Source organism: Aotus nancymaae, unplaced genomic scaffold (genome assembly GCF_030222135.1).
Source record: "Aotus nancymaae isolate 86718 unplaced genomic scaffold, 86718_ANA_hifiasm-v0.15.2.pri h1tg000036l, whole genome shotgun sequence".
Taxonomy (NCBI): Eukaryota; Metazoa; Chordata; class Mammalia; order Primates; family Aotidae; genus Aotus; species Aotus nancymaae.
In genome coordinates, this window is record NW_026988450.1 from 3,900,686 (window position 1) to 3,923,975 (window position 23,290).

Consider the following 23,290-nt stretch of genomic DNA (forward strand, 5'->3'; position numbering starts at 1 on the left):
TATAAGACAAACACAAGAAGACTCTACAAGGTAGAAAGCAAATCTCCCAGGAACTTCAGGGCCCAAGAAATGCCACAGTGGCAATTGCCTAGGTTTTCTTTTTGCTCATTTATTTCACACTTATAGCTGAAGAAGCAAAAACCTAGAAAATACCAGTGAGTGCAGCTGACAAGAATCCAAACAAATAAGGGAAGAAAGAATTCTAGCAGGACAGAAAACTTTTAGAAGATAAAAATTCTACTCTAGCCAAACACTACAGAAGAAACTATGGTTGCACCCCCACTCATACCATTAAAAGTCAACAGGGGACCCTAAATCCTCACCCTTGTATGGCTACGTTGAGGCACCCAGCACCCCTATAGCTGTGTTGTCAGAGAAGGTAAAGTAAGGGTCTGAAATTTTCGTTCTCAATGGTGATAATAATGAAACCCATTCTGGTATCAGTACAGACCATATAGAAAGCCTCGACCTCCACCCTAAACCAGCAATAAAGAGCTCTCCCTCCTACTCCCCACTAGAATGGTGTCAGAGGAGAACCAGTGGATAGTCAGTATTCTAACCACTATGAAGCAGTGATGAGACCACCCCCACTACATGAAATCAGTGCAGTTCATATGGGGAACAATAATAAAGCATTTTATGCCCCTCTTAGCAAAGAAAGTATCGGTGGACAGCCAGCACTCCCAGCTCCAACTAGAAGTAACAAGGAATCCAATGACTGTGTGGATATCAATGGAAGCCATATAGGAAAACTGGACTCCTACCTGCACCTGGCAATAATGAGGCGACATTCCTTCCTATGACAGCAATGTAGGAGGAAGTCAGCTAAAACAGAAAATTCAAATCAGATCCAGGGTCTCCTCTTCCCACCAAAAAAAGTCCAAGTCTTAACCCCCAGTATCTCAGAATGTGACTGTATTTGAAAATAAGACGTTTAAAGAAGAAATTAAGGTAAAACAAGGTCATATAGATGGATCCTAATCTTATAAAATCAGTACCCTTAGTGTCTTGAAGAAAATGAGATCAGGACACAGACACAGAGGAAAGACTATGTAAAGACAAACAGAGACGACAGCCATTCTGTCAGCCAAGGAAAGGGCCATTAGAAGACACCAAAAATATATTTCTACTGTAAGCCACCCAGCCTGTGGGGCTTTCTTACGGCAACCCTAGCAAAGTAATACAGATGACAACAGAAAGATGACAAAGATGTTAGGATTATATGATAGAGATTCTGAAATAACATCATAAAAATGCCTCAGGAAGCAATCGCAAACAAGCTGGAAATAAATGTTTTAATAACAGCCTTAAAAAATAAATAGGAAATATAAAAAAGACACACATAGAAACCTTAGAACTGAAAAATACTTATCTACTGAAGAAAAGGGAAGAGAAAAACCCTCAATGGATGGGTCAGAGGCAGAATGGAGAGGACAATGGCAACAGAAGTGAACTTGATGACAGTGCAATAGACATTACTCAATCTGAACAACAGAGAGAACATAGCAAAATATAAACAGAGTCTCAGGGACTTGTGGGACTGTAATAAAAGATCTGATATTTTTTCAACACAGTCCTAGGAAGAGAGGAGAAAAAAGGATGAGGCTGAAAAGTCTTTAAAGAAATAACGACTGAAAACTTCCAATGTTAGCAAAAGAGATAAATCTACAGATTCAAGGAGCTGAGTGAGCCCTAAACAGGGTAAACCCCAAAAAATCTAAACCAAGGTAATTCATATTCAAGTATCAGAAAACTAAAGAAAAAGAAAATCTTGAAAGCAGTGAGAGAGGAAAGAGAGCTGGAAGAATCACAGGAATGACAGCAGATTTCTCATCAGAAACCATAGAGGCAAAAGCAATGGACACATTTTTCAAGTGCTGAAAGGAAAGATTTGTCAACTCAGAATCCTATATTTATCTAAAACACTCTTTAGGAATAAAGGGTAAACCAAGACATTCACAGATGAGGGGAAATTAATAGCATTTGTCAACAGCAGAGCTGTTTTGGGGAACGGTTAGATGAAATTCTCTAAGTGGAAAGAAAACAATAAAAGAAGAAAATACGAAGCATCAGGAAGAAAGAATAAAGAAAGAGTAAAAATTCTGGATAAATACATTTTAGTTTTTCTCTTTAGCACCCTAAATTATGATTGATAATTGAATAAAAAATAATAGCATTTTCTGAAGTAATTCTCAACATACGTAAAGGAAATAGTTAAGACAATTATATTACAAATCAGGGAGGGTAAAGGGATTTAAGAGAAGAAAAGATTTTTATACTTAAATAAACAGAATGATACATGAAGAGACTGTGGTAAATTACGTCCATGTGTTTAATACCTGAGACCCACAACAAGAGCGGCACAAAGACATAAGAACACTAACAGATAAATCAAAGTAAAATTCTAAAACATATGCAAGTAACCAACAGGAAGGCAGGAAAAAAAAAGAAAACACAAAAAACAGAGAAAATAAAGAGAAAAGAAAAATTAAAATGTGAAACGTAAGCCCTAATATAGCAATAATTACATTAAATAAAAATAGTCTAAACACACTGATTAAAAGATGAAGGTTAGTCCTGTAATCCCAGCACTTTGGGAAGCAGAGGTAAGTGTATCACTTGAGATCAGGAGTTTGAGACCAGCTTGGCCAACATGGTGAAATCCTGTTTCTACTATACAAATTTTGTATTTTCTAAAAATACAAAAATTAGCCAGGTGTGGTGGTGCATGCCTGTAGTCCCAACTACTTGGGAGGCTGAAGCAGGAGAACTGATTGAACCTGAAAGGCAGACATTGCAGTGAGCTGAGTTCATGCCACTGTACTCCAGACTGGGTGACAGAGTGAGACTCCTTCTCAAAAAGAAAAAGACAAAGATTGGCAAAACAAATTTTAAAATATGACCAGCTATATGCTGTCTATAAGAAAATGAGGTCAAGTAAAATGATATGGAAGTAAAAGTATGAAAAAAGTTATGTCATCGAAACATAAAAGAAAACGGGAATGATTCTATTAATGTCAGGAAAAGTAGGCTTCCAAACAAAGACAATGACTAAAGATAGAAAAGAATATCTTTTTCATATATATATCTATATATATAATTGCACTTTAGGTTCTGGGGTACATGTGCAGAACATGAGGTATACATAGCCATGAGGTATATATAGAACATGAGGTATATATAGAGGGGTATATAGCCAACTTATTTTTTACAAAGGTGCAGAAACAATTCAGTGGAGGAAAGAAAGCCTTTTAACAGGAGCTACTGAACATTCATGGCAAAAAAAAAAAAAAAAAAAAAGCCTTGACCTAAGCCTCACAGCTTATATGAAAACTAACTCTTAGTGGGTTGCAGAATTAAATGTAAATACGTAAACTCTAAATCTTTCAAGAAAAGAAAATCAGGAGAAAATCTGGAAAGATCCTCAGCCAAAGAACTGTGAGACTTGACACCAAAGACATAATCCATAGGCAAAAACTTTGATAAATTGAACTTCATCAAAATGAAAACACCTGCTCTTCAAAAGAACCTGTTAGGAAGGTTAAAAGCAAGTTACAGACTGGAAGAAAGTATTTGAAAACCACATATCTGATGAGGGACTGATCTTTAGAACATAAAACTCTCAAAACTTAACAGTACAAAAACCCACAAACAATCTCATTAGAAGCTAAGCGAAAGACATGAGCAGACATGAACAGAAGATAAACAGATGGTAAATGCACATGATAGTTGTTCAACATCATTAAGCCATTAGAGAAGTATAAATTAAAACTGCAATGAGATATTCCTATACACATATCTGAATGGCTAAAACTAAAAATAGTGACAATGCAAAATGTTGGCAGGGGTGCAGAGAAACTAGATCACATACGAGTGAGAATATAAAATGGTACAGCTACTTTGGAAAACAATTTATCAGTGTCTTTGAAACTAAACATCCAATTACCATATGACCCAACAATCACACTCCAGGATGTTTATTCTAGAGAAGAAAAAAATTGAATTCACCCAAAAATAATTGTGTAAATTTCTATTTATGTGTGAAGCAACTTTAATCAACACCCTAAAGATTTTTGTTCTTAATAGCCAGAAACTGGAAATAACTCAGATGTCTTTCAGTAGGTGAATGGTTAAACTGACATATTGATATCATGAATTGTTCTCAGCAATAAAAAGTAATAAATTGGTATTATGCAAAAACCAGGATGACTTTCCAGAGAATGATGCTCAGTGAAAAAAGGCGATTGCAAAAGGCTATAGATTTTATGTTTCCATTTAAATAATATTCTTTAAATAAAACTGTGGAAATGGAGAATTGACTGGTAGTTGCCAGGATCTGAAGAGAGGGTGGGCAGAAGGAAGTGGATGTGGCTATCAAAGAGCAACATGAGGGACCTTGGGTGATGGAAATGTTCTTTATCTTGACAGTATCGATGCTAGTATTCTGGTCATACGTTGTACTATATTTTTGCTATATTTATCATTGGTAGAAACTGGATAAAAAGTAGATGTTATCTCTTTGTGTGTTATTTCTTACAGTTACATGTGAATCTATAATTATCTCAGAATAAAAAATTGTATTTAAAAATGTCTGTTGAATGAATGGAGATTGAAATCAATTAATAACTGAAATCATTTTCCATATAACTCTATCTAAGTCCAAATTCAGTTTTCTGGAACTATTAAGATTAATTCGACTCATTTCATCATACATAACTAATTTGTTCCACATCTGTTCATTAGACTTTTGAATATCATGTTCCACCAAAGTCATCCATTCTACAGATTGAAAATATAGTTGATTTTAATAATTATTTATTTAACATTTGTAAGTACCAGGGACTGCATACCATTGCCAGAAAGACAAAAGTAGTTAATAAATTCCCTGATGCCAAGTAGCTTATCACTTTGTAGAATAGAAGGATACAACAGCTATATGTCAAACTCAAATATTGAAATCAGAGGGAGAGAAAAATAAATAATATCTCACATGTAAGAAGTGCCTCTGGTTGGGGAAATCTAGAAAAGTTATATAAAGGATGTGAGCAGCTGGCTGTCATGAAATGGATGCATAACAGAAGACAAATTCTAAAGACATTTTTGCATAATTAGCAAACATACAATGCAAAGCAATGCTGAGTCTGTTTCTCCCTCTTTTTTCTCAAACCTGAATAGGATTCTGTCACTATTGTCCCTACCCTGGTGAGTAGGTAACAGGCAGAAGGTGACTGATTAAAAGAACTGGACTTGAGTAGCCTGAAATCAAAGAATAATCAGGAAAGAGGAAAGAGCAAGAAAAACATCTGGAGGAAAAGAAATCTGATAGCCTTGGATCACTCCGGCTAGGGTGACAATATAACTGACCCCATCATCTGTAAGGTTGAGCTTGTATTACCAAACAGCTTACATGCTTGGGAGGTCAAGGCGGGCAGATTGCCTGAGCTCAGTAGTTCAAGATCAGCATGGGCAACATGGTGAGACCCCATCTTTACTAAAAATAAAAAAAATTAGTTGAGCATCGTGGCGTGTGTCCATAATCCCAGCTACTTGGGAGGTTAAGGCAGAAGAATTGCTTGAACCTGGGAGGCGGAGATTGTAGTGAGCCGAGATCACATCACTGCACTTTAGGTTGGGTGACAGAGACTCTATGTATCTCAAAAAAAAAAAAGTTAATTAATTTTTTAAATTTAAAATGTGCCAGAAAATGAAATGAAATATGTTATCTTCATGAGAAATTCATAAAAGCATAAAATTAGCATCAAAGTGTTTTGAGTCAAATTGAAACACCCGTGTTCATCGGGGATACTGGCTTCCAATTTTCTTTCCTTGTAGCATCCTTGCCTGGCTTCAATCTCAGAGCAATGCTGGTCTCATAAAAGCAGTTCGGAAGTATTCCTTAATACTAAATCTTTTGAAAGATTTTTGAGAAGGATTGGCATTAGTTATAGAAATGTTTGATGTTTGCTAGAATTCAGCCATGAAGCCATGAGGTTCTCAGCTTTTTTTGATGGGAGATGTTTCATTACTGATGTGATATCCTTACTCATATATCTGTTCAGATTTTCTATTTCTCCTTCACCCATCTTTTTTTAGCTGTCATAGAAAAATTTAATTACATGGAACACATGAGAATATATTAGCGTTTTTTAAAAAGCAATTTACAAAATAATATAATTTTTAAAAATGTATGTGTACATATAAAAAGTATACTTGTAGGCTTCCTATGGAGCTGTGGGCTGAATTTTATCCACCAAAAATTCATATTGAAGCTCTAACCTCAAATCTGACTGCATTGGAGATGGGACTTTTATAAAATAGAGTTAATAGGTGATGGGGTGGGATTCTAATCCTATAGGATTATTACATAGCACGTGTACTGAGGAATGAAGGTGGCGGTCTGCAAGGAAGAAAGCACTCACTAGAACTCGACTATGCTAGCACTCTGATATCAGGCGTCCAGACTCCAGAACTGGGAGAAAATCACTGTCTGTTGTTTGAGCCACCTGGGCTATGGTATTTTGTTATGGTATCCTGAGCCAACCAAGATATATAATAAATGTATGTTATTTTCATGACTACAAAACCATCTTTTCAGCAATAGCAACAACTTTGAAAGGCTCTGACAGGTAAATTTTATTTAAAAAGTGTTGCACACAAAAACACGTGTCTATATTCAGGGTCATGGAGTTCTTTCGAAGGACAGTGTTGTGATACTTTGTAAGAGATCCCGCATTACCTTACCTGATGCCTAGTAACACTGGCATTTGTCACTTGTTACTCCCTTACTTTTGATTTTATGATGTGAGCAGATGGAATGTAAAATGATGGTTTTTTAAAAATGACTTCATCAATTGTGATAAATTTATATGCTTCAAATCCCTCAAAAGTAAGACAGCTACAATCAGTTAACCTATGTTAAAGCAGACATTTGAAATTAGTCTTATATAATTAGGATGACCAGAGGTTTGATTTGCTTGGGACACCCCTGATTTATATCTCCTATACTGGCATAACTGTTAGCTGTGCCTGCTTTCACTCTCAAAAAAGTCCTGGTAAATGGTGGCTAATCTACATATAATCAATTGCAGAATAGAATAGTTACGTTGAAGAAATTTTATAAATGTAGTGTTTAGTCTGGGGTAGAAAATATCACCTGACACTAAAATCTGAAAAATATGGTTGTCACAGTGTATGATATTCAATTATTTAAATCTTTTTTTCCACAGGGAACCAAAGTAAATTTTGTGATTAAATTGAAAAGTACTAAGAGCCAGGTGCCAAAATACTTTTTTTTTTTAAGACCAAGTTTCACACTTGTTACCCAGGCTGGAGTGCAATGGTGCGATCTCGGCTCACTGCAACCTCCGCCTCCTGGGTTCAAGCAATTCTCCTGCCTCATCCTCCTGAGTAGCTGGGATTACAGGCACGCACCACCATGGCCAGCTAATTTTTGTATTTTTAGTAGAGACAGGGTTTCACCATGTTGACCAGGATGGTCTCGATCTCTTGACCTCATGATCCACCCGCCTCGGCCTCCCAAAGTGCTGGGATCACAGGCGTGAGCCACCGTGCCCGGCCCAAAATATTTTTAGGTGACAGTTCATTTGCATAGCTATAAAGGAATATCTGAGGCTGGGTAATATACAAAGAAAAGAGTTTTATTTTGGCTCACAGTTTGGCAGGTTGTATGAGAAACATGGCGCCAGCATCTGCTGGGCTTCTGGTGAGGGCCGCAGGAAGCTGACCATCATGGCAGAAGGCAGTGGGGAGCCAGCATCACACGTGGAGAAAGGAAGCAAGAGCTTCCTCATCAGTCTCGAGCGGTTGCACGTTTCTAGAAACCTCTTTCTTCTAGTTTATCGAATTGGGGGTGTATAGTTGCTCATAGCAGTCTCATTACTTTTTGTATTTCTGTGGCATTATTTTTAATGTCTCCTCTTCCCTCCTCAAATTTCCTGAATCTCATTCTGGACGTTTGTGACTCCAACTGCACAGGACATGGTGATTTACTATTAGAATATTAAGATATAAAATGAATGAATAACATTTCTCTACTATATCAGTTCATAGATTTTATGAGGACAGAATCAAATCTTTTTTGCTTACCTAGAGCCTAGGACAGTACTTGGCATGGCATGGTAGGTGTTTATTATGTGATAGTTGGATGGATGAATAGATAGATGGATAGACGGATATTAGATCGATAGATTGTTGGATGGCTGAATAGATGGATGAACATATGGATGAAAACTAAAATTTCTTATTCAAAATATGCTGACAAAGTACTTATATGTCAAGATTATAAAGTAATGTCACCTAGTTTTCACAAAGAGAAAATAGTTGCAAGTAGAGAGAAAAATGATAGATGTGAAGGAAGGCTGGATGAGTGGCCCAAGGAGGACCTTCCAGTGGTTCCTCGACTTGCCCTGCAAAATGAATTTAGTCAGAGCATCTGAATATATTACACTCTTTTGGAAACTAATTTTCCCTATCCAAAGTTATATTTTTAAAAACTAGTCAATAAATCAATTGATTAATAAGAAATGTTACTTCCTTGAAGATTGGGCTATTTTTCTCAGGTAGTCAGCACATTCTTTCCCTGATGGCAAATCTATATGAGATTCAGATGACAATCAGGATGCTTGATGAAAATAGATTCAGAGCTGGATGATGCCAATGCTTGTTCTCACTGAGTTATGATCATTTGATGCAGTGATCCCTCTAAGTAGATAAAGCCGCTGAGTAGACCAGACCGCCCCACTCTGTAAGGCAGGTCACACTTTCCCAGGCAGGGTGGGAGACGAGTCACTGCTCTCCACTCACACCCCAGACTGCCTGCTATGCTTCTGTTCCCACATTTGTTCTTCAGAAAGCTCTGATATTTTCACATTTACATCACTGGTAAAATTAATTACTGTGTTCATCTATCCCATATATAAAACCTTACAGGCTTGTTGCACAGATTACTGACAGTGTACATCTCTAATAACATAGTAGGTGAAAATAAGTGATCTGTGATGTGATCATCAGAGTCATGGAGCAGGAAGTATTTTCAGGAAGACACAATACCCCAGCATAATCCAGTTGCCAAGAGAATATGTGAAGGTGGCAATTCAGAAGGATATCAAATGCCATATACCAGGAACTTTAGAGCTCAGAGTTAGAGGAGGCGATTGTCATGAAGGCTGAAGATATAAATAAAGTTAAATCTTGTATGTTCTGTTAATGAGATTTTACTTCAACCCCAGAGCAATGGGAGCCATTGAAGAATTCTCAGAAGAATGGGCTAATCAAGTCTTTTTTTTTTTTTTTTTTTTTTTTAAAAAAAAGATGACTAGTAACCTTTCAGAGATTTAGAAAAGGAAAGACTTGACGCTGGGCACAGTGCCTCATGCCTGTAATCCCAGCACTTTGGAAGGCCAAGGCAGAGTGATCACAAGGTCAGGAGATCGAGACCATCCTGGCCAACATGGTGAAACCCTGTCTCTATTGAAAATACAAAAATCAGCTGACTGTGGTGGCGCACGCCTATAGTCCCAGCTACTTAGGAGGCTGAAGCAGAAGAATCACTTGAACTTGGGAGGCAGAGGTTGCAGTAAGCTGAGATCTCACCACTGCACTCCAGCCTGGTGACAGAGTGAGACTTCGTCTCAAAAAGAAAAGGAAAGACTTGGACAAAGAAATAACATTTTGTACAGGAAAGGGTGATACATACGGAGGATGGAAAGTAAGGCAGCACCGTGGGGGTAGATAGGAGGGGAAAAAAGCAATGTTAACCTAGAATCTGCAGGACTGAACAGCTAACTAGAAACAGCAGGAGAAAAAGTGGGAGAAGGTCAATATGATGCACGGATATTCAGTTTGGATGACTGTGTGAGTCTGTCATCATTTCTCAAAATAAGAAGCACATTTGAAGGAGAAAGTAAGGAGTGGGTTTGAAAGGGAAAGATAATGAGTTAAATTTAAGTCATGTTGAGTTTGAAGCTCCTGTGGGACACATCAGTGGAAATACTGCGTAAGAAAATGCGTATGTGTGGATTGGGAAACATAAAAGCAATCTGGGCTAGAAATAAAGATTTAGGAGCCAGGAGCACCTAGATAATGACTGATACAGTGGAAGCAGGTATGTTCCACCACGGAGAGGTGTAAAGTGTGAAAAGAGAACAGCGCATGGGCTAGAACTCTAGGTGAAGGCGTCTGAGCAAGCAAGTCAGAAAATGGCACACCAGGAACGTGCAGTATCACTAACACCACAGAGATCAGAGGGTGAGCAGTCAACACAGGAAACCATGAGGCCTCATGATTAAGCACAGTTAAACACAGAATGGTATGTTTAACAACATTAGTGGTCTTCATCAAAGAACCTTTAGTGGAGTAGTAGGAAGGGAGGCTGGTTTGGAGTGAACAGAAGTAAGTAAGAGCTAACTCCATGGAGACAGAAAGCTTGACGCACAAACCCTCCTCCCCCATGATTTGGTCCTTGTTAAACTTGCTAGCGTTATTTCTCGTCATGCGCCGTTCAGGTCCTGCCATCCATTCATTAAAAGATGCTTGCCATAACACAAACATACCAGACTGTTGGCTGAATTTTCTCACAATCCTCTTGCGCCTTCCATCAAGTCCAGCCTGCCCCTCCACCTTGTGGGACTCCAAATAGATATAACTCCTTTTCTCTTTGAGCTCATACTGCACGCTTTGCATAACCCATCCTGGATACTAACCCAAGAAGTATTTGATTGTGATTACGACCTGTACCTCAACTCCTGGAAGCCCCAGATGTTTATGAATGTGACAAATTGCAGAAATGGCAAAAAATTCCTCCCAGCCCTGATTCATACTCCTTTGCAAGGTGATTAAGCTGCTTCATTCATCAAAACATGGAGCCTGTTTCTCCAGTAATGACTTACATCTTGGTCATGTGGCTTGAGTGGCCAAATGGGACACTAGCAAACATGACCCAAGAAAGGCGTGGAAAGCACTCATCCCTGGCTACACTAGGGGTAAGATCATTGTGTAAGCAAGCATAATCTAGCTGGCTAGAGAAAGAGAAGCCACATGGAAAAGAAAGGCATCCCAGCTGATACTGAGAAATTGCCAGCTATTTGAATGAAGTCATGCTAGACCAGAAGGTCTGAGCCAGGCTAGACAAAAAGAACTGTCTCATTAGTCCACGGAACAAACATGAGATAAAAATATTTGATTGTTTTAAGTCAATTCTGCAGTGGTTTGTTTCACAGCAAAAGCTAAGAAAGTGGACTAGAAACCTCAGAAAAGTGCACTTATTTTGTTAAGATTCTCATGAAAACCCAGGGAGTGAGAGATTTCAGAACTGGTGAGAGTTGTGTCCTTCAAGCTTACACTATTAAAAGTCACATTCTTCAATGGCACTTACTTCCCCAACATTTTCTTCAAACTCTTTTTATCTATAGGTTACAACAGAAATGGGGCAGACTCCCAATAAATTCCAAGAAACTGGAGAGAGATGGAAAAGGTCACTGCTGAGAATACAATTGCAAGTGACGCATTCAGCCAGTGATCTAAGTAGGTGAGTTTGTGCAGAAGGAGCAGCGTTCAGTAACAGGAGTCCACGAGGACAAAGCTGCTCCGAGCTGCGCTAGTAGGAAGAAGAAGCTATAATTCAGAGCAAATAGTAAACTTAGAGAATGAGAAATACGGCCAGAAACAAAGTCACAGATTTGAATGTGGAATAAATTTCCTCTTTAAATGCTAGCAATTGACGCTGAGTTTATCTCAGACATGCACAGAGATGCATCAGATTTTGCCCCATGGGTAAATTCAAAACTTGTGAAATTATCAGTGCCCTTAAGTAACATGACTATTACCACATTTTGTATTACAGTGATTTGATATCATTATCAATGCCCATAAATAACAAGATTAGGATTATTTGGATGCCAAGATATTGCTGAATAAATACATTTTATTTTGGAGTTTATCATTAGATTAAGTCAAACAGTTAAAAATAATGAATGTCACAAATGCTATTCTTAAGGGTTGCTAAACCAAAGAAAAGGAGCATTTTGCTCTTAGATCTTCAATGTATCTTAGCTCTAAAACTCAGCTAACATTAAATGAATCACTATACCCAAATATATTCTCCAACCATTGTATTTTTTTCTTTTTAATTTAAAAGCACAACTTGTCCTAAGACATTTCAATTCATTTTTGCCCAAGGGGATCAGAGATACATTTGGGGTCAAAACACATTAGAATTTCAGATGAGTTTACAAATGCTTGTGTCTTAGAGGAAAAGATATGCTATCCTTTGTGTTTGGCAGGGTAAAACTGCAATTTTATGGTATAAATAGTCTAATGAAAATTAACCTCCTTAATATACAAGCACTATGACTACTTCATGTAATATAAATACTTGTAATCTTTGGGAAAATGCATGCTATAAATAATTGATAAATACACATGTTGTTGAAACAGCAGAGGCATTTAGTAGTGTTATCATTCCTCTCTTAAGAATAATTAACTCAATGTAACTAAGAGTGTTAATTAAACAAATATCAAGCATTTATAGAGTACCTTATGTTCATACATTTGTTCAACAAATATTCAATGAGTAGTTCCTGTGTTCTAGATACTATTTCTAGATGCTGATATACGTGATAAATAAGGAGAGCATGACCACCTGACTTCTCAGAATCTAGTGAGGAAATCCGAAAATAAATAAGTTAACAAATAGATAAGAAAAGATGAACTTTTGTGGTATACTCATTAAATGAAATACACAGGGCACCATGATAGGGAGAAAAAGAGAAGAACTGATTGACTTAAGGTGATTCCTGGAGGACATGACATTAAAGCTCAGACAAGAAAGGGAAAAAAGCCAAGTAACAAACAATAAGCGGGACGTGCCCAAGGAGAGAGTGAAAAGGCTGTGCCCACCGTTTCTGAAGAAATAACACAACAGTGGATCAAGTGTAAAGAGCAAAGAGAGAGATATTGGATAAAGATAAGTATAAAGAGCAAAGAAAACTTGCAGGTGTTGTATGCATTGAATGGGTCTTCTAACTCACAACCCTCTTTCTCTACAAAATTCCTTGGTCTGAAGGGCAATGCTTACTTGGCAATGTGATTGAAAACATGGCAAAATTTACTGCAGTGGGCACATAAAAGTGTTCACCATGTACTGCTTCACACATTTATTACCCTTTCCTTTTAAATAATGTATCTTACAGAAGCCCCAAGACTTTTTTGCACTTGATAAGTAGTGTTTTTAATTGGCCAGGGCATTGATTAGAAGTTGTGTGAAATGATTTTTTTGTTCTCACTCAGAGTATAGAATACACTTGTGTACGTAATTGATCCAAGCCTCTGCAACACTGAACATTTGTCTTATTCAAAATTAATTTCCTGCTAATAACTGTCATTTTACTATATTTCCTCATTGCATATTAGCACTAGTAACGATATTCCTTCTAAACTGTTATTTGAAAGCCATAAAGGTTACTGTTTTGTTTTGATTATTAATTTGTTTGTTTTACTGTAAGGGAGTTACTCTTGACAGGACAATGAGTAGAAAACTACAGAGCAAGATCAAGATGAAACACAGGGAGAAGGTCAAGCTCCTTCACTAACAAGGAGCAGCCTTCATATACTACCAAAGTTTGAAGGATCCTTTGTAATGTGTAAAGTATGGAAATAAAGAATGCCATGTACTCATTGGGCATGTGCTATGGTTTTAATGTTCCCTTTAAAACTCATTGAAATTTAATTTCTAATGTATGATAAGAGGTAGGACCTTTAAGAGGTGATTAGGTCATGAGGACTCTTCCCCCATGAATGGGTTAATGCCATTATCATAGGAGTGAGTTGGTTATCACAGAAGTTTGGCTCTCTCGGTCTTCTGTCTTACTTTGTTCTAACACTATGTTATGACACAGCAAGAAGGCCCTGTCCAGAGGCAGCCCCTCAGTCTTGAACTTCCCAACCTCTAGGCCAAATAAACTTTTTTTTTAAATTAATTACCTAGTCTGTGGTATTTTGTTACATCAGCAGAAAATTGACGAAGATTGTATGTTAGATTGTTATGAAAGGTTAGGTGAGCAGATGAAATTGACTGACCTAAGAGGAAACTGAGACTTTAGGGCTCAATAATGAGCAGAGCTGTGGAAGACGTCTATGTTAGGCTGGGTGTCTCAGCTGAACACAGGAGGCTTTGAGGCTCTTGACCTGGGGTTTAATAGGAATTTTAGTGGTTTGGGAAGATACTACAGTTGTATAAATTTGGTCAGAGCTAAAGATTGGAATGGTGTCTTCTCTTTTAAAGAATAACTTTTTGCAGTGTGCTTAATTAATCTACAAATGAACACATTTGTATAAAAATGTTCATTGTCACCTTAACATTCTTTAAAAAGAAAGTTGTAGCACTCACTCTAGCTGAGATAAAAGCCCTTGTAGTCTGTTTCTTCAGCCTCCAACATAGCCGTATCCAATCATGTCCTCCCACATTCAAATTATCAAACACCAGTGTTTCTGAATCCAAACAATGTTTCTGTTTAAAATATCTTTATTCCCATTTACCAATAATACACAAAAAGCATGACAATTGTCAGTGATCATATTTGTGAGCTAATTTTTCCAAAATACGGTTCTTACCCAAGTTTATTAAAGTTCCTAACTATAATGTGTTCACTGGCTTTGAAAGGTCTTGGATGAATAAGTTGTTGGCATAAAGCTTCTTTTGCCAAAAGAAAACCCCTTTTTTGGGGTGTATGGAATTTTTTACAATTATAGAGTAATTTGATTTAAATGGGAAATATTGGAAAACTGTTTTGTTTTTATTTTTCTCCAATTTAGAACTTGTGGCAGGAGAAATATGCATAAATATTCAAATGTTTTCAGATGTACAATCTATTGAAAGCAATAATTTATTGCGCTTAAGACATGTTCATATGTGAGTTTTATATAAAGGTTGAAAGTGATTTTCAAGAAAGTAAAGAATTATTTTAATTTAAAGTAAACACACAAAAAGGCAAAAATAGTCGATCAACACCATAAGCCACTATTGTGTTTTCTTACAACTTACAGATATAGCAAATTTTCAAGTCCTTCAAAAGCACTTCTGGAAATCTTTCTGATTTGGTTGTTGTTCAGCAGACTGAAAAAACAAAAACAAACAAATAATTCCCAAATGAGAAACAGATTCTGCAAAACATTAAAATAGTTCTGCTAAGTATAGTGCTTTACACAACAGAAAAATATTTACTTACACGGTTCACTAAATTTGGAAATTTATACTTTTAATTCCCTATTCAAAAAAGTAATATAAAACATTAATTTGTCACAAAGCCTTTTCAAAAATAATTTATATGTATTAAATTACCCTAAAACAACATTGCAATCCAGGAAGTAAAATGCATGTTTTCCTGAAGCATATCATCTAAAAGGAAAATTATCAACGTAGTCATGGTAACAAAGGAATGTATTCCTAAACAAACAGATGGAGAGTATGGAACACTCAGGCTTAGGCATTTTCCTTGGAAAAATAAATATCACAGCTATTGGTACACAGTGGACTTTCATTGTGTATTTGTTAAACTGTCAAACCAAGTCCATTACACCATAGGACATGAGGCTCTTATTATAGTACCATCCAATGGTCCAAAACTGATTTCTAAAAAATCCAGGGAGAAAAATCACAGGTGGCAGAAATAAATTGGATTTGAACAGTAAAACAAGTTACAGAAAATCACCTTTCAGTAACTTTGAAAGCTTCAGAAAAAGCACTCTGGCAAATGAAAATTACAGATTTTTTTTTTTCTGGTAGAAACACAATTTCTTTCAAATTTAAATTATTAAGGAATGTCTAAATTTAGAGAGAAAGTCTGCTAATTAGATTGGCACACACATTCCTGAATATCCTATAACGTCTAAAACCCCCAAAGGTTCTATAAATCCACTGCCAAAGTTCAATGCTGCAGGACTCACCTTTAGTATATTATAAAATATTTGTTTTGTTGGGTTATTTTATGAATAATTAGGAAAACAGAAGTGTTTTGGCCAATAGAGCAGGTGATTATTTCAGTTACTATGCACAGTTTCACAGGCAGCCCAGAGATCCCCGAGCTCCTCTGTTCCTAACTGATTCACTGTAGGCCTCACTGTTAAATTCCCCAAGCAGCATGTGAAGTGGCTGACACCTCACCTATGGCACCAGAGCCATTTCTCACCATTTGTGACTGCCTAGTGGCCTGGCTATGGAAGGCAGAACAACTAATCTACAGCGTGCGTTGGAGCTGATGCCATACAGAGATACTGTCAGTTTCCATGGATAATTCTTAGCTTCAGTCAATGAGCCATTCAACTTTACAGTCCACCATGTGTTCAAGAAATTTTAAAGCAGGCTGAAAGCAATATAACTAGTTAACGTATGATTAATATCAGACACAAACCTTGTCCTGGGAGAATGTGCTGTTTAGGTACTCTCTCATTCCATGGTTCCAAATCAATTAATGCACTTCTGTTAGGTCCCCAGACCACCAACATGAAAATATACTTACTTGAAGAAATGACTATTTGTCCCCCTTAGTCTATTAAATACATGCACCAACGCATGTAGAATAAACTATACTTGTGTGTATGCATACATATGTGCATGTGTGTATGTAATTTGCACATCTGCTGTGATGTGTGTGTATATGTGGTATGTGACATCATCTTAACCACAAAAAACAATTTGAGTGACATTTTCTTCTTTCTTTCTTTCTTTTTTTTTCTTTTTTGACACAGAGTCTCACTCTGTCCCCAGGCTGGAGTGCAGTGGCTCGATCCCGGCTCACTGCAACTTCTGTTTTCCGGTTTCAAGCAATTCTCCTGCCTCAGCCTCCTGAGTAGCTGGGACTACAGGCGCGCGTCACCACGCCCGGCTAATTTTTTGTACTTTTAGTAGAGACAGGGTTTCACCATCTTGGCCAGGATGGTCTCGATCTCTTGACCTCGTGATCAGCCCGCCTCGGCCTCCCAAAGTGCTGGGATTACAGGCGTGAGCCACCGCGCCCGGCCTGAGTGACTATTTTCTTAAATCTTCCAATGATGATGCCTAGGGGAGAGAAACTGATTCATTTCATACAAAAGATGTCTTCGGGCATCAGTGCTAATTATCTTTCAAAGCCACAATTAAGAAATGGAAAATATAGCATATCATAATTAGTCTTTCTTTAGTATATTAAATGTGCTTGAAGCCTACATTTCTGCATTTTTTATTATTATACTTTAAGTTCCGGGGTACATGTGCAGAAAGTACAGGTTTGTTACATAGGTATACACACGCCATGGTGTCTGCTGCACCCATCAATCCATCACCTACATTAGGTATTTCTCTTAATTCTGCATATTATTTTATAGTTATTTAAATTTTAACAAAAATAAAACATGGGATTTTAAAAAAGTGCACTGAAGTTATGATGTGAATCATCTAAAGTGTGAGATCAAACAGTTTAACTTGTTTTCTTGAAAATGTTTTTATTGCTGACAAGAAACAAGCCCATTAAAATGGTTCACAGTTGAATGTATTTTCCAATCACAAGTACACGTTTCTTGTCGTTTTATTCAAACCACCGTGGTTTCCATCAAAATATCTTCATTATAATTTTAATAGTTAGATCCTTACCCAAGTAATGTTTTGGTTAAGTGGTTATAGAAACTGTCATTTATAGTATTTTGTTTTACTATTCATAAAGAAAATGCATTCAAAATTTATGAGGGGGTCTACTAAAATTCAGGGCATAAAATAATACCTAACATTCTTTCATCAAAAATCGGCACAGGCTTAGGGAAATTTATGGCTGTACCCCATATCCTAATGTTGCGCATGATGCCAAGGGAACAAAAAAAAAGAAAAAAGCAAGCAAAACTCCCAAGAAGAAAACGGAAAAATGTTAGTTTTTATTGAGAAAATAAAACAATTTTTGAAAGCAGGAGATCTGAATATGCTGATGATCAAACTTTTAAGGGAAAAGAGGAACCAGCATTAGATCAATAGCCCAGTTTATTAGCTGTATCTTTTTCTGCTGAAACACAATGCTTTACCCATAGTATGCACACATACACTTGCATATTTAATATTCTAGAAATGTATACTGTGTGGTTAGAAATATTTTATTAAAAAGCAATAAGAGACTAGTAGAAAAGATAAAGGCTATTTGCATAGTCATCCATTCATCAAAGTGTAAAATATAAAATAAAAATGATAAAATTTGAAAAGGAAAATAGAACTCTCTCCTATCTCACATAAAATTACTACTGGAGTAATGCCAAGATTTACTCCAAAAGAGAATCATTGTCTCTACATTTAAATAAAAATAATAGACTGTTGTAAGTGGCAATAACGTTGGTCTGTTCCTGCTTGTTACGGTTATGGTTATTTTCATTTGGATGCTCCAGAAGTATGGTTCTGCTACTCGTAACCTGAAAGGGTTGTGAACTTCATTTCTGTGCATACCAAAGTAAACACTGTATAAACTTCCAATAAGCATAAACCATTATTCTGGAGTTATTTGTATAATTGCCAAGCAAGAGATTCATGGCAAAAGTCACTTATAGCTACCCTTGATAATCTGTCACAGCCACAGAAAAATATTTATATTATCATAAACAACACATAAATCATTTGCAGTTCAAAACAGCAAGAAAAAAAGGAAAAAGGAGAAAGGAAAGAAAAAGAAGTCAGGGTGATTTAAAGAACACAAATTTATTGTTTTTTTCCAACTTTTATTTTAGATTCAGGGGGCACATGTGCAGATACGTTACCTGAGTATATTGATTGATTCCAGGGTATGGATAATCCCATCACCCTGGTACTGAGAATAGTACCAAATAATTTTCTAGTCTTTGCCACCCTCCTTTCCTCTCCACTCTAGTAGTCCCCACTGTCTATTGCTGCCCTCATTGTGTCCATGAGTATCCAATGTTTAGCTTCCACTTACAAGTGAAAACATGTAGTATTTGGGTTTTTGGTTTCTACATCAATCCACTTAGAATAATGACTTCCAGCTGCATCCATGTTGCTGCAAAGAACATGACTTCATTCTTTTTTTGGCTGTATAGTATTCCATGGTGTTTATGTATCACATTTTCCTTATCCAGTCCACCATTGATGGTCACCTATGTTGATTCCATGATTTTTCTATTATGGATAATGCCGTGATTAACATATGAACATGTGTGTAGTTTTGGTAGAATGATTTGTTTTTTTGTTTATTTTTGTTTTTTGGGTTTTTTCTTTTTTTGATATATATCCAGTAATAGGATTGCTGGGTCAAAAGGTAGTTCTGTTTTAAATTATTTGAGCAATCTTTAACCTGCTTTCCACAGCGGCTGAACTAATTTACTTTCCAGTCAACACCGTATAAGCATTCGCTCTTCTCCACAGCCTAACCCATAGCTGTTGTTTTTTTTTTACTTTTTAATAGTCATTCTGACTATTATTATAGAGGTGGTATCTTGTTATTTTGATTTGTTTTTATCTAATGATTGGTGATGATGAGCATTTTATCATATGTTTGTTGGCCACATATATGCCTTCTTTTCAGATGTCTCTGTTCGTGTCCTTTGCCCATTTTTATTGAGGTTATTTGTTTCTTGCTTGTTTAATTGTTTAAGTTCCTTCAAGATTCTAGATAATAGACCTTTATTGGATGCAGTTTGAAATATTTTCTCCCGCTCTGTAGGTTGTCTGTTCACTCTGTTTTTAGATTTTTAGTTTCTTTTGCTGTACAGAAGCTCTTTATTTTTATTAGACCCACTTGTTGATTTTTGTTTTCTTTGCACTTGCTTTTGAGGACTTAGTCAAAATTTTTTTCCCAATACCCACGTCCAGATGGTATGTCCTAGATTTTCTTCTAGAATTCTTAGAGTCTGAGGTCTTAGATTTAAATATTTAATTCATCTTGAGTTATTGTTTGTGTACAGTGAAAGGTAGGGGTCAAATTTTATTCTTCTACATATGGCCAGCCAGCTATTCTAGCACCATTTATTGAATAAGGAGTTTGTTCCCCATTGCTTATTTTTGTCAACTTCATCAAAGATCAAATGACTCTTGGTGTATGGCCTTATTTCAGGACTGTATATTCTGTTCCAGTGGTCTATGTGTCTGTTTTTGTACCAGTACCATGCTGTTTTGATTACTGTAGCCTTCTAATATAGTTTGAAGTTGGGTAATGTGATGCCTCTGGCTTTGTTCTTTTAAGATTGCTTTGGTTGTTGAGGCTTTTAGGGGGTTCCACATAAATTTTAGAATAGTTTTCTTTTTCAAATTCTGTGAAAAGCATGACACTGATAGTTTACTAGGCATAGCATTGAATCTATAGATCATTTGAGCAGTATGGTCATTTTAATGGATATTAATTCTTCCAATCCATGAGCACGGAATATTTTTCTATTTGTTTGTACCATCTATGATTTCTTTTAGCAGTTTTTTTTGTTTTGTTTTGTTGTCCTTGCAGAGGTCTTTCACTTCCTTGGTTAGATACATCTCTAACTATTTGCGTGTGTATGTGTATGTGGCTACTGTAAATAGGATTGCATTCTTAACTTGGCTGTCAGCTTGAATGTGATTGGTGTATAAAAATGCTACTCCTACTTGTTGTGTGTTTGTCTCCTGAACTTTGTTGAAGTCATTTACCAGTTCCAGGAGGCTTATGATGAAATTCCTAGAATTTTAAGGTATAGAATCATATTGTCCACAAAGAGAGGTAGTTTGACTTTTTTTCCTATTTTGATGCCTTTTATTTCTTTCTCTTGCCTGGTTGCCCTTGCTAGCACTTTTAGTACTGTTTGGAATAGGAATGAAGGAAGTTGGCATCCTTGTCTTATTCCAGTTCTCAAGGGTAATGCTCCCAATTTTTGCCTGTTCAGTATAATGTTGGCTGTGGGTTTATCATAGATGGCTTATTATTTATATTCCTACAATGCCTAGTTCTCGAGTTTTCATCATGAAGGGATGTTGATTTTCATGAAAAGCTCTTTCTGCATTTATTGAGATGATGATATGGTTTTTCTTTTTAATTCTGCTTATATGGTGAATCACATTCTTACATTTACTGATTTTCATATGCTGAACCAATCTTGAATCCCAGGAATTAAGCAGACTTTATCATAGTGAACTAATTTTTGATGTGCTGCTGGATTCAGTTTGCTAGTATTTTGTTGAGGATTTTTAAATCTATGTTCACCAGAAATATTAGCCTGTGGTTTCATTTTTTATTGTATCTTTGCTAGGTGAGTGTATCAAGGAGATGCTAGTTTCACAGAATGAGTTAGGGAAGAGTGCCTCCTCGATTTTCTAAAATAGTTTTAGTAGAATTGGTGTCAGCTCTTCTTTGTACATCTGGCAGCATTTGGCTGTGATTCCATTTGGTACAATGCTTATTTTGGTTGACAGGCTTTTTATTACAGATTCAATGTTTCTTTGCATTTTATACTTTATTTAACATTAATAAAATAATATATACAGTTACAGGCATATGAAAATTCTGTACACTTATTTAGATAATAGTTTAAAATTTACATCCTTCACCACCATGGAGTATTTTAGTCTATGTAGTCAAAGTCTTCTGGAATTCCAAAAGTTTTATCAATTTTGTTTTCTTCCAACCCAAATTTTCTTTTGGCCCAAGATTTTATTGCAAATATGTTATCAGTCCATCTGTTATCAGCTTCTTTGACTACTTTATTTGCTTGACATATTTCTTTCATGACTTGTGGGTCACAGTTTTTGTATTTTTCTACTTCTGCCTTTAGCTGTTCCCTTTGGTCTCAAAGTGAAGAAAGTTCTTTTGCTAGCGTGGTTCGCTCTTCCATTTCACATCAGCCAATTTTAGCTTTCTCAATGCTTTTCTGAAGGCTTGCATATTTTTGGCTTCCCTCAGACAACTGAGATTCCAGAGACTCCAACTTAAGTTTTCTTGCATGAAGAGCTTTACTTGGAAAATCCCAATAATAATTAGAAGTTCTGATCCTCTCACAGTCAACCATACCATCATCAACCAAGCTTTGAAGGACTTCTTCCACTGACAAAGAAGTAATACCTTTCTCTTTGGGAGCAATCTTCTCCAAGTCTTTTAATTGAAATACATCTTTAGTTTCAAAAAATATTTCCATCATGAGAGTTCTATTTTCTTCTGCACGCAATCCTTTTTCCTTTGACATGGTGCGGGCACAGGGGCTTCTGCTGGTGGGGCCTGGGCATGGGGCGAGTGACTGATTCAATTGTTGAAGTTGATATTGGTTCATTCAGCATTTCAGTTTTTTCCTGATTCAATCTTGGGAGATCGTGTGCTTACAGGAATTTATCAATTTCCTCTAGATTTTCTGGTTTGTGTGTATAGAGGTGTTCATACAGTCTCTGAGGGTCTTTTGTATTTCTGTGGGAATGGTTGTAATGTCTCTTTTGTAATTTCTGATTGTGCTAATTCAGATCTTCTCTTTTTCTCTTTGTTAATCTAGCTAGTGGTCTATCCATCTTGCCTTTTTGAACAACCCAGTTTTGATTTTGTTGATTCTTTGTGTGGATTTTGGGTCTCAATTTTATTCCTTTCTGCTTTGATTTTATTTACTTCTTTTCTCCTACTAGTTTGGGGGTTGGTTTATTCTTGTTTTTCTCATTTTTCCAGGAGTGATGTAAGATTGTTAATTTGAGATCTTCCTAATTTTTTGAGGTAGGCATTTATTGCTATCAACTTTCCTCTTAACATTGCTTTTATTGCATCCCAGAGATTTTGATATGTTATGTAACTGTTTTTATTTATTTCCAAGAATTTTTTTATTTCTGATTTCATTGTTTACCCAAATGTTATTCAGAAACAAGTTGTTTAATTTCCATGTAAGGGTGTGGTTTTGAGAGATCTTTTTGAAACTGATTTATATTTTTATTCCACTGTGGCCCAAGAGTATGACTAGTATGATTTTGATTCTTTTTAAACTTCCTGAGACTTGCTTTATGGTCAAGCATATGGTCAATCTTGTAGTATGCTCCATGTGCAGATGACAGAATATATATTCTGTGGTTGATTGGTGGAGTATTCTGTAATGTTTACTAAGTTTAATTGGTCAAGTGTTGAGTTTAAGTTCATAGTTTTGTTAATTTTCTGCCTTGATTCTCTGTCCATTTTTGTCATTGGGGTGTTGAAGTTCGTGACTATTACTGTTTGGCTAAGTCATTGTAGATCTAGAAATACTTGTTTTATAAGTCTGGGTGCTCCAATGTTGGGTGTGCATGTATTTAGGATAGTTAAGTCTTCTCGGTGAATTGAACCCTTTG

The 23,290-nt window shown here is 36.4% G+C and overlaps 1 protein-coding gene and 1 pseudogene across 1 annotated transcript in view; both read right to left on the reverse strand.

Moving 5' to 3' along the window:
• PXDNL (peroxidasin like) overlaps positions 1–23,290 on the reverse strand; it is a 420,144-nt gene that overhangs the window by 221,638 nt on the left and 175,216 nt on the right. Inside the window, exon 3 of the mRNA XM_021672892.2 lies at positions 15,059–15,130. Within this exon, the coding sequence (XP_021528567.2) occupies positions 15,059–15,130 (72 nt within the window). The remainder of the gene's footprint in view (positions 1–15,058; positions 15,131–23,290) is intronic.
• On the reverse strand, positions 21,185–22,179 carry LOC105710559 (meiotic nuclear division protein 1 homolog; annotated as a pseudogene).